Genomic DNA, 12079 nt, shown 5'->3' with positions numbered 1-12079 from the left:
CTCTCAGTAACCCTATCACCTCCTCCCAGTTCCCAACATGTGTAGACTTTTCGCTTCCACTTTATTATCACCTCATTTGTAGGATTTTAAGGTTTGTTCCCCGGAAGGGAGTGAGGACCTCACACCTCCAGTTCCGCTTTTCAAATATACTTTCATTGCTTGTGAAAATAACCTTATTAACAGCATCTAACCTGCTACAGCTTATGGGGGCACTCAGATAAATAAATGCAGAAGGAACCAGGGCAGGGGATATAGCAGAGCTAGCTGGGGTAGGACAGCCTCTGGGTCCCTGGGATTTTCTCCTGACCCATGGGGTCCTGTCCGGGTCAAGAGAACGCAGGTGAGACCCCAGTAGCCTGGAGCAATCGGCTGCCTTCTCTGGGACTTTGCCTCCTGCCTCCTCCTCTGGCGCTCAGAGATCCTCTGGGGAAACAGCTCCCATGCCTCTGCAGCTCCCCTGTCTCCTGGATGCTTGTCCGGGATTGATTCTCCGGGCAGCTTCCCCTCCAAGCAGTAAATGGAATATCGGTTACCAGGAGTGAGACGGGAGGCAATTAACCCCCAGACCTCACCGTGGCAGATGTGTTTGTAGCAAGCTGAAGCGGCGAGCTGAGCGCACCTGCCTGGCCGTCCTGCCAAGTCATCCAATTAAGACAGTTCCCAGCGGTGGGCTCCTGCTGTCCCCTCTGGTGCCCATGACCCCAGAAAGCGGGGCAGCCCTAGCTCCTAGGGCTAGCAGCTGCCTGGGCACAGGATGGCCTACCGTTCCTTGTGTGGGTGAGCTCCAGGACCACCTCCATCCTAAGAGCCCCCTGGCAGGGACGTTATTCGTTAATTAATCACACATCTTTCTAAAGGGGAGGCAGTCTGGGGAGCTTTCGTCCTTCCTTCCTCCAGAGTGGGACCGCCATTCTGCCTGGCCAGCCTCCTTTCTACCACCCAGCCGGCCCTACCCCCTTGGAATGTTCTTGTGCCAGAAAGCCCTTGACTGAGGAGGAGGAGAGACACATGCCCTGCTTTCAGGGAGCCCCCAGTCTGAGGGGAGACACAGCTCTTGCTCTCAGAGATCCCCCAGTTGGATGAAGAGCCAGAGTCTGTCCTTCAGGGTACCCCAGTCCCAGGGGCTGGTCTTAGAATGCCCCAGTTTAATAGAAAAAGCAGTATCTAACCTTCAATCTACCCTCCTGAGAGGAGAGCCGCAATCTCTGCATCTAGGAGCCCCCCAATCCTGGTCTCAGTGGAGATACATACCATAACCTCAGCTTACTCAAAACACTGTCTTTGAGGACCCCCAGTCTGATGGAGGACACAAAGATCTTGCCTTCAGGAAGCTTCCCATTCTGATGGTGGAGACACAGTCCTTGCCCTCAGGTATCCCCTGTCTGATGGGGGAGACACTTTCCCAACAGTTTTCCCTGCTGCCTGAGTGACTGCAGGATACCCTGGGTGCCCTGCAAAGGGGGAAAAAAAAAAGTCCTTGGCTTCAGTCCAGTCCTAGTTATGCCACACACTTGCTGCATGACCATGGGCAAGTCACGAATTTTCATTAGACTATGATTTGCTCATCTGCAAAATGGAAATATTAGGCCCATCTCTCAAAACGACATGAGGATTGTCTGGTCACCAGAAGTAAAAGCAAACAAGCCAGCCAGGCACTCCCTACAGAAATGATTAACATGCTTTTTATTGTAGCCGAGGTCCCAGACCAGTCCCTGTGTTCTCTGGGGAGGGGTGGGGAGCCCCCCAGGTATGTGGCTGGGTGATTCCAGGCCAATGTGGCCATTAAAGAATCACAGAGGGCTGTGGGGGGCACTGGGGGCAGGGGAGAGCGCCTTCTAATCTAATCGCTTTTCCCGAGGAAACTCTCATTCCAGCCAGACCTGCCAGGGGTTTTATTGGGTTTGTGGGGACCCGTGGATTTCAATCTCCAGACCCCACAGGGAAGGAACAGGCATTAAGCTAATTTTATTAAATGGCCACAGCTGGCAGTTGGGGGAAGTAGGGGAGAGAAGGGAGAATAAAGAAAGCCATTCAAGGCTGCCAGCCCTGACAAGGGTCCATACATGGGGCCTGACTGGGAAGGAGGCCACCCCTCCTTCCTGTCTCTCCAGCTGAGCTGGCTGGGGGAGGGGAGGCCAGATGGGACTCTTCCTCAATATAGAGCCTTGGGACTCTCCAAGAGGCTCACCCCAGGGTTGCTGCCCGGGGCAGATGCTTGTAAGTATATCAACCCTCTGCAGGGCAGGGGTGGGAGTGGGAGGGCTGGGCACAGCAGGGAGGGAGCTGCCTCAGAGCCTTCCCCAGCTCTGCTTTAGAGATCCCAAATCTTTATGAAATAGGGCATATGGGCTAAGAGCAAGGTCTTTGGTTCAAATACTGACATTTGCCTTTTCCTAGCTCTGTGACCCTGGCAAGTTATTAACCTCTCTAAATCTCAGTTTCCCCACCTGAAATGGATAAAATAACAGTGCCCATGTTATAGGGCACGTGAGCATTTCCTGCCAGTCCACCCTGCCCCACCCTACCCACATATCGGTGAGATAGTATTTATAAAGTTCTCATGTGGTGCCTGACACAGAGTGGTGCTCTCTAAATCTTAACTCTTACTTTTTTAAAGATTTATTTATTTTATTTATTTGAGAGAGAGCGCACATGAGCAAGAGTGGGGGGAGGGGAGGGGCAGGGGAGAGGGAGAGAGAGAATCCCTAGCAGCCTCCACACCCAGGACCCGATGTGGGGCTCGATCTCAGGATCCCGAGATCATGACCTGAGCTGAAACCAAGAGTCGGATGCTTAACTGACTGTGCCCCTGAATATTAGCTATTATTATTTAGGCGTGCCGTAACTGCAACTGTCAAGGGTCCCAGTTATAGAAGGTAAGGGAGGCAGAGGCAGGGCAAGGAGACTCAGCGTGTTGTCTTCAAGGAGCCGGTCTTCTTGGATTCAAGTGCAATCACAGAACTTAGTGACTAGGTCACATGAAGCAAGATATTTCACCTCCCTGGAAGAACAAAATCTACTCACCCAGCCTCTCAGGCTCTCGGGAGGCTTGAGCCAGATGTCATACCATTGTGCAAGCTTTCAGTGATGTATAAATAATAAAAGCTGTGTTTATTGGACACTTACATGATACCTCTTGAATCCTCATTCAAGCGAGGTAGGTCTTGTCACATTTTATAGGATGAGAAAACTGAGGCCCAGAGGTGAAGCACTTGGGCCAAAGTCAACCAGTTTTTAGTGCAAAGTGTGTTCCTGTCATTGCTGTCACTAACCCAGAACTGAAGGAGGAGTGACTTGCCCAAGATCATGCACAGTGGTACTGGATTGAGAACCTGGGTGTCCCAGTTTAAACCTTGCTCATGCCGCTTTCAAGGACAAATAAATGGAACTTTTCCACGATGGAAGGTGATGATGGCACTGGGCTCCCATTTCTGCTGCCCAGGCCCGCTTGGGCTGTGGTGAGCATCGGGCCCCTTGGCCCACCTCCTTCTGGAGCAGCTCTGATTCTGGCACCTGGCTGCCTGCCCCCAGATTCACGGGAAACTTCCAGCAGACCCCTTTCCTTTCTGGAAGAGGGCAGGGTTCATGGTCCCCTTCTGCAACTCCTCTCCAGGGCACAGACCCAAAGCCAGCGGGGTGGAAGTGTTTTTATTAGAGCTTTGGTCAGACGCGGGGGGGCGCAGCCGGGCTGGGGCTTTAGCAGGTGCTGGGACGCTATCCAGCCCCGATCCACCCCTCTCCCAGGAGGCGCCACCCCGGAGCGGGAGGGCAGCGCATCCGAGCACGGGAAGGGTCGCCGCCGAGACCTGTCCCCAGTCTGGGGCCGGCTGGCGAGCAGGGTGGGCAGTAAACAGTCCTATAGTACAAATATACAGCGCGGGCCGGGGGGCGGGGGCGGTCGACACCGCCTCCCGGGGACCGGGACGGACGCGCTCTGGACCTGGCTCTGCGGCGAGCGGGCAGGAGAGCGTAGCTTGCGGCCCGGGTGGTGGTGAGGGCGGGCCGGGGGCGTCATAGCCGGGGAGGGCCGGCGGCCGGGGCTGGGCAGCGAGGGGTTGGGTGGTCCTCAGCCCGTCCGGAGGGGAGCCCCCCGGGGGGTGGTGGTGTGGGCGGGTGGATAGGGGATGGAGAGGGACGCGGGGAGCTCAATCGGAGTAGATGATGAATCCGGAGAATGTGCTGTATTTGTTGCTGTTTCCGCCGTGAGCTTTGCCCCCGTCGAGCTTGATGAAGACCTCATCGCCCGCGTCCAGGTGCAGGATCACGCTGTTGCTGGCGTAGTCGTAGTTCTGGTCTGCGTCCTGGGCTATGGCGCTGGCCCGCACCTGCGGGGGGGGTCAGGGGGTGGTGTGTGGGAGAGGGGAGGGGGGAGGAGGGAGAGAAGTAGGGTCGGGGAGGGAGGGGGACTGTCAGAGGTAAGGCAGTCACCTGGGGAGGATCTTGGGGGCCCTAAAAGCCCCGCCTTCAGCTCTCAGCCGGCTTCTCTCCCGTCATCCCCCCACACTTTCCAATCCTAACTGTGTGTTTTGGGACCGGGTTATAGAGGAGCCCTGGATTTCTAGGGCAGGTGTAATCTGGGTCGGAATTAGGAATCAAGGTGGAGTTGGCCTCCTTCACGCTTCTAGGTCTAACCGTCTGGCCTGCCGAGGACCTCAACAATGCCTCCAGGATGTCCCAGCCTGGAACTCCCTCCTTGCAAAGAGGAATTCTCTGGAATACCAGGGGATGGAGGGCCATCCCTTCCCTCCTTATCATTCCGTCCTCTCTGCTTTAATTGTAACAGTGCCTTACATTTCAGCCATAACCCACCTCTTCTTACGTCAGTGGATGGACACAAGGGTGCACCTTGGCCCCAAAGGTCAGGTGGCTAGACTAGCACCAGGCTGCTACTAAGCAACCACCTAGTACCAGAAACCAATATTTAAACTCCTTGTCTGTAGTTCATTCTGGAGTCTTTCACAGTGGAGCAGTGGAGATGGAAGTTCTGGTAATTATTTCCCCTCCCAAGGCTCGGACTGAGCCTGCATATTGGCCTCCAAAGAGCTGTAGCTCTACCTGTGACTGTTACCCTACCCAAAGAGGACTTCTGGCTCCGCCTATCTCGCCCCACGGTGATAGAAAGGAAGTAGGTGGGAAGAAGAGAATCCAGGCTTTACATCTTTCTGTGAGCCTCAGTCTGATCTGATATCCTTGCTGGTCCTTGTTTTGTTGGGGGAGGGGAGGGACTGGCAGGACTATGAAGCAAGAGAGCACCAGCATTTGGATGTGAAGCCTGCTGTCACTTTTGGGGGCTCTGTTTATAATCATAAGATATTGAGAGTGGGTGGTGGTGGGCAAATTCCCTCCAGGCATGCCTCGCCAACAACTGAGGCAACACAAGGCCTGAGCCATAGGATCTGGGGCCTCTCCTGGATAGCCTGGGTGGAGAACAGGAAGACAGGGGCCATCTCCAAGGCGCAGGCTTGTGTTGCGGGGGGTAGGCCGCATTGAGTGGGGTTCTCTCAGCTGGGCTCCTCAACAGCCCCTCTCCATCCTGGCCCTTCCCTGAAGGCAGCTCTCCCAAGGGCTGAAGGTCTGGGCTGGCCCAAGCCAAATTAGGGGAAGGGCCCCTTCTCCTTCCTGGGCGGGAGGCAGAATTGCAGCTCAGCTGTCCCACGGCCGCTGACTCAGCAGCAACACTGCAACAGGAGGGCCCGACACATTTGCATGCTGTCTGCCATTCAAAGTCCAGATCCTTCTAACCCCTTCCCTCCCCCCAGGGAAGGCACTGTTTGGGGGACACTTAGTTGGGAAAACTCGTAGTTCAGCTAAAGGTAGAGAAAATCAAATGAGGGGAAGATGCTGTCTATCAAGAAGCTCAGTTTCTCTGTTCAGAAGATGGATAAGAAGATCCTGCCTCACCACTGCAACCTTTGTAAAAAGCCTTTTGATGGTGAAGAAAAAGAATTTTAATCTTGATGGGGCTTTGTGCTACTAGGCAAGTGTTCAAAGCAAGCAGCCAACTTCTGTATTGTTCCCTGAGCCCTAATCCTCGTAGTATTTATTAATACGCATGCATTTCATTATCTTTGCTAATAAATTACTACTAATAACAATTATTTTTATTACCCAGATTAATTTAGCCTTGAGTCATTAAAACAGTGTGCTTCTTAATAGCCAAATCCATTAGAATACAGTCATCTGTCATCAGGAATCTCCTGGTGATGTGACAGGCATCAGAACTGTTATGCTTATGTTTATTATTTATTCATCACCATGATTGTTGCTGTGATTATCCTAATTATCCATGGAGGCAGGGAGAATTTACGCCCTTCCATGCTTAGACGGTGGGGGATCCAGGAACGGAACGCAGGGGTCCTGATTCTCTGCCTGGGACTGGAAATAGTTGAGGCATCCAACTCCTCCTGGGGGCCAAGGGAAAATTTGGGGAATTGAGGTTGCCATGCAAGCAGGAAAGCAAGTCTGGGACTTGTCACGAGGGGGCGCTGTAGAGTCACCTCTATGAGTGCTGCCAGAAGGGAAACTGAGGCAGTGGTCTGACCCTGGAAGGATCAGGGCCCTGGAAAGAGGAGGGGGGAGAACCCAGGAAGCATGCCCCTGCCCCCAGGTCAATGTGGGGTGGCAGATGTGCAGGAGTGCCTCCCACAGGCAGCCAGCTGGGCCCATTGGGGACACTTGTGCTGTCACACATTGACTGGGTCCCTACTGTGCTAGCCACTAGGCTCTGTGCCATGAAAGGTATTCAAGGCAAGAAAAGGACAGCAGGAACCCCTCTCCGGCTGTCAGGCGCCAGGCTGAGCTCCAGTGAGGCCTTTCCACAGGAGTCTCAGTTTATACACTACCCCACCTCTCACCGCACTCAGGCTCTGTTGTCTGAGCCCTTCCCCATTTGTAATACACTCACCTTCCCAAAGCCCCTGCCCTGGACAGTTGGCACTCTGGCCATGGGCCCTGGCCCATTCCCACACCGCTCCCTCTCTCCCGGCCCAGTTTCTTAATTTCTTGTCTTCCTTCACCCATCTGAACTGGGGACCTTCGAGGCAGCCTCAGGGAGCGTACCTCACTCACAGCACCACCCCCAATCTAGAGCCCCTTCCTCAGGCTCCTCAGATCCCCATGTCCCAATGACCAGGGCTTGGGGCCATCAGGCTGGGCAGTGGTGACTCCAGGCTCCCTTAGGGAGAGGGACTGGTGGTGGGCCTCAGGCAAGGACAGACAGGGGGGCCTCCATATCAGGCAGGAAGGTAGTGCAACCTCCCCCCCGTCTTGCCCAGGGAAAGGCCAGGGAGCAATTTCAGCTCATCCTTCCTGAGAAAATTCTGGAAGCCTTTCTGCAGGCAGGAAGCCAGAGAGGAAAAGCACAGAGCCCAGCATTGCCCCTGGTCTTGAAGTCGGGGGAGGCAGCAGCCCCTCTGTTCTGTTCCCGTCCATGGCCCAGGGCCATCATTCTTTCTCTGCTGGCTTGAATGTCCTCTTCTACCTCTAGGGCAGCCTTTTCCTACACTTGATCTTTTTATTTTCTCCCTACCCATGTCTTCTCACCTTGGGCACCGACCTGGGTTCGCCTCTCCCCTGACCAGGTTGGTCGGAGTTGGGGCAGGCCCCCCTGAATCATTCCCTCCAGCTAATACATCTGGGGACGGGAGTAGCCCCTGGGCTCCCGGTCCTCCTCTAACACACTAATCGCTGGGGTGTGTTGTCCTGTGGTTACTACGGTCTCCCCTGCATAGACCGTGAGGTCCTGGAGGGCAGGCGGATCAAACCCCTGCTACCTAGCTCCAAACCTGGCTCCTAGTAGGGGTTCAAAATGAATACGTGGAATGACTCGTGAGATTTAATGAGTCTCTTGAGCAATCTGGAAGGAGAAGTCACAAAGGATGTAGGGGAGAGGGGTACAGGCCCCACTTTTTTGTGGGGGAGAATGGTCTGAGTAACTGTTAAAATGCTGGGTCTGTTGGGGCGCCTGGGTGGCTCAGTTGGTTAAGCGACTGCCTTCGGCTCAGGTCATGATCCTGGAGTCCCGGGATCGAGCCCCGGGATCGAGCCCCGGGATCGAGTCCCACATTGGGCTCCCTGCTCAGCGGGGGGTCTGCTTCTCCCTCTGGCCCTCTTCCCTCTCATGCTCTCTGTCTCTCATTCTGTCTCTCGCAAATAAAATAAGTAAAGTCTTAAAAAAAATGAAAAAAGAAATGCTGGGTCTGTGAAACCCTTAGTTAAAGCCGTCTCCTTTTTTCTACTAGCCTGTGGTCCCACCTCTAGGGAGTCCCTCCTCGTCAGGCTCTGCCAATGCCCTGCCCCTGCTGAAGGGGAAAGGAGAAGCTCTGAGGCTCTGAGACAGTTTCACCTCCCAGTGACTAGAGCTAGTGCCCCTGCCTGAGTACACATCACCTTCGGGGCCACCTCGGGCCTCATATCTGGGGCCCTGCTGCAACCTCCTGAGCTGGTGCAAGATCTAGGGCCCACTGGGCATCTGGTGACTGGCTCCCTATCCAGGCAAAATGGGCCCCCAGCCCCCTGAAACCTCAGCTCAGGACCAGCCCAAACTTTCCTTGGGAAAGGAAGATATTCCATCAATGAAGGTGACATTGCTTCATCCCTTATTGGTGATTAATAAAGGGAATCGTGGGGCTGTCTGCAGAATGAGCCCTCACTGGATACTGAGGCCTCCCATTTGGTGAGGAACCAAGGACAAAGATGAGAGATGCAGGAAGCCTGACAGAGAAAAGTGGGAGAGAGACCCTCAGGGAATAAAGAGGGGTGTGCAGCCCAGGGGAGAGAGGCCAGAAACTCCGGAGAGGCAGGTAGGACCGGTGGACACCGGAGAGAGACAGGGACAAGAGACAGAGTAGAAAAAAGAGGCAGGCAGGAGAGAAAGAGGGGGTAGACTTACAAGTGCCTGGTAGTCTTTGTGCTGACTCCCAGGCCTGTCCTTTCCCCCACCTCCAAGCCAGGTTCTACCTCAGGGTAATACTGCAGTGGGAAGGGTTCCAACAGGGTCTTGGGTCCCAGGCATCGAGATTCCTTGCCAACTCCCACCATCCCAGCTTTTACTTTACCCCTGCTGGTCTCCTTTTTCCACAGGAATGCTCAGCCTCACCAACCCCCACCCCCACTGGGCCACCGTGGTCTGGGAGCACTGGAAAGGGAGGGTGTTATCAAAAGGGAAGGGAGCTGGGCAAAACTGTCACCCTGGGGCAGAGTTAGGTCGAGGTTGCTCTGGGGGCAGCAGTTCCAGAAAGAGCACAATGCACTACCCTCCCAGTACCACCAGCTTGGCGCCAGCCTGGATCTCTGAGATGGAGATAGGGAACGAAGATCCCCTGACACTCCAGGAGTCAAGAGCGGCAGCTGCAAGATCCAGGGAGGGGGAGTTTCCACCTCTTTGCCCCGCCTCAGGAGGAAAAACTTTCCCCGCCCCCCCCCCCCCCCCCCCAGGCCGCTTTCTTGCGCCTGTAGCTCTGACACAGCGGGAAGCGACTGGGATGTCCCGGGTTTTGCAAGGGTGTCAGATCGGCCCAGTGGACCCTTCTCAGGGACAGAGTATGTACTGCAGCTAAGGCTTTGCGCCCCTGGCTTCCTTTGCCTCTGTGCCCCAAACGTCTCCTACAGCTCGCATTCTCGGCTTGCGGGCGGAGCGGTGCGCCTGGACGCCCGCGGGCGCCAGAGGCTGCCTTTCCCCAGAGCCTATCTTTGCCCTCCCCGTAATCGCCCGCTGGTATCAACCACAATCCCAGCTCTCAGCGCTTCCCAAGGGCCAAGCCCCCAAGGCCCAGTCCGCGCGCCTGGGAGCCCTGCGCTCTGGTTATTTGGTTTTATCTCCCGCATTTCCATGCCGCGCGCGGGTGCCCAGCAGCGTCTGCCTTGCAGCCCAGTGCCCAGGAACCGAGGAGTTAGTGCCAACCGGTCCACCTTCCCCGCATGTGATGCCTAAGCGGGGCCGCTGTAGGGTCTCCACCTGTGCCCGCCGGTATCCTTACGTCCCGGGCTCCCTGGGTGCCCTGCCCCCAGGCCAGCCCCATGCCCCCGCCGGGCCCACCTGGCCGTTCTTGCAGAGGTCCGCCCACATACTGGTGCCGTCGCCGCCGCGCATGAGGACGTGGTAGGTGAAAAAGTAGGTGCCGGGAATGTTGCACGTAAACTTGCCGCTGGTCGCGTCGTAGTTGTTGCCTAGGTTGGTGACCACGTCGTCGAACTTGAGCACCTCGTAACCCTCGTGAGGGTTCTTGAGGCCGGCGTAGAAGGCCACGCGTGGCACCGTGGTGTAGGTGGCCGTGCTGATGGCGCCGCTGCCCCCAGCACCCGGCAGCCCCGGAGGGCCGGTCTTGCCCGGCTCACCCTTCTCCCCGGGTGGCCCCACAGGACCCGGAGGACCTGGGTCTCCGGGGGGTCCGGGGGGGCCCGGCTTGCCTGTGCGGCCCGGCTTCCCCTGGGGGCCCTGCACCAGCGTGGAAGGCGGGGGCGCGCCGCTCTGCTCGCTCAGGGCGTCGCCGCCGTCGGGCCGCGCGCCGGCGCCGGGGCCCCGCGCGGGGTAGGGGTCGCATACCATGCGGCAGGTGCCCAGCATCTCATAGTGGCCGTCCGGGCCGCCCGAGCTCACCAGCACGGGGATGAGCACCACCAGCACCAGCAGCATCACCACGCCCGCAGCGGCCGCCAGCAGCGTTTTCCGGCCGGCGCGGAGCCTGGGGAGCGCCGGGCCGCCCGGCCGCGCCGTCGGGGCAATGGTGCCGGCGGGCGGGGGGCGCGGGCAGGGCGCCCGCGCTCAAGGGCGGTCCGGCGGGGCTGCGGGCATGGGGCCGGGCCCGGAGCGCCGCGCTGCGCTGGATGCGCTGCGGAGCCCAGCCGCCGGCTCCTGCCTCGCGCCTCCCTCCCGCTGCGCGGCCGGACTGAGAGCGGCGGCAGCCGCGTCCTGCCCCGCTCCTCCCGCCTCCTAGCTCTCCGGCCACCGCCCCCTCCGCCCCGCCCCGCCCCACCAGCTCCTTGCCGCTCGGCGCCCGCGAGGGGTGGGGCTGCGGACGGGGCCGGCATCTAATTGGGCCGCTGGCTGTAGAGCTCTGCCTACCTAGGGGGGCGGGGCCGCGGGGATGAAGGCCAGACTCAGGGAGCTCTATAGAGACTGAGATTCGGAAATGGGGAGGATGCTAGAGTCTGAGAAACAGTAGAGTCTCCAATAGGGAAGGGGAGAGTAGGGACCAAAGACCGAATGGAAGAGGGCCACAGGGAGAGCTAGAGAGCGCCGAGGGAGACTGAGAGAGGAGAGGCCTCGAGGGTCGGTTGCAAAGAAAACTGAGAGGGAGGCTCTAGGGGCCACCGCACGCAGGCGGCGGAGGCCGGGGTGGACGGTTCCCCAGTCTGCTGGGGACAAAGAGCAATTGAGGGGAATATGGAGTGGGGAGCAAAAATGGGACAAGGAAGACGGTGAAAGGGAAGAAGAGAGGAAAGGAAAAGGAAGATGGGGAGGGGGCCATTCTGCACTCAATCCCCGCAGGCCACCCGTCCAGGAGATCTGGGGATCGCGTGCCTATCCGGGTGCCCGGCGAGTTCCCGAGTAACTGACAGCAGCTGCTCCTGCTCTTTTCTGGCTCCTGGCTGTTCCCTGGCCCCGTCTTCCTCCGGGACGGGAGGGATCTTCTACCCATACCTCTTGCCTCTGCTCCTTCCTCCCCGAGCTCCAGGCCAGACAAGGCTGCTTTTTCCTGGGGGTGGGGCCGTCCTCCATTTTGCTCTAATCACTCCCCTTATCCCTGCTTTTAGACCAGGGAGAAATGAGGGCCCTAAGAAAGTGGGCATCCCATCTCATTTCTTCATTCCGGCCAATACAAACATTCCTTGGGTGGTAGCTCCCTTTTCCAGCCTCCAAGAGAGGAGATTGGTCTCACCCAGCCCCTCAGCTCCTCCTCCACCCTAACCTCCTCAGCAGCCCCCTAACTCTTCTCCCCATCAGGTTGCATGAGCCAATCCTCTTCCTCAAGTGCAGTAAAGTGTTTAGGTTGCATAAACGGAAATGTGTCTGCTTCCATCAAAATATTTGTCACATTATTTGAGGCCCCACTGGTGCTGCCCCACTGCTCCTCCTTCA

General features: G+C 57.2%; 1 protein-coding gene across 1 annotated transcript; it reads right to left on the bottom strand.

Moving 5' to 3' along the window:
• Nucleotides 1-4145: 4145 nt before the first annotated feature.
• Nucleotides 4146-10633, bottom strand: C1QL1 (complement C1q like 1). Its single transcript, XM_028092711.2, has 2 exons — nucleotides 10037-10633; nucleotides 4146-4325 (listed from the first exon to the last, which is right to left on the bottom strand). The coding sequence occupies exons 1-2, from the start codon at nucleotides 10631-10633 to the stop codon at nucleotides 4146-4148; spliced, it is 777 nt and encodes a 258-aa protein (XP_027948512.1).
• Between the last annotated feature and the right edge of the window lie 1446 nt (nucleotides 10634-12079).

The sequence above is a fragment of the Eumetopias jubatus genome, unplaced genomic scaffold, assembly GCF_037043125.1.
Source record: "Eumetopias jubatus isolate StellerSeaLion01/CBP00866 unplaced genomic scaffold, mEumJub1_p1.0 scaffold_10, whole genome shotgun sequence".
Lineage (NCBI taxonomy): Eukaryota > Metazoa > Chordata > Mammalia > Carnivora > Otariidae > Eumetopias > Eumetopias jubatus.
The sequence above is the reverse complement of the archived record's forward strand: the minus strand, read 5'-3'. Positions and strand labels throughout refer to the sequence as shown.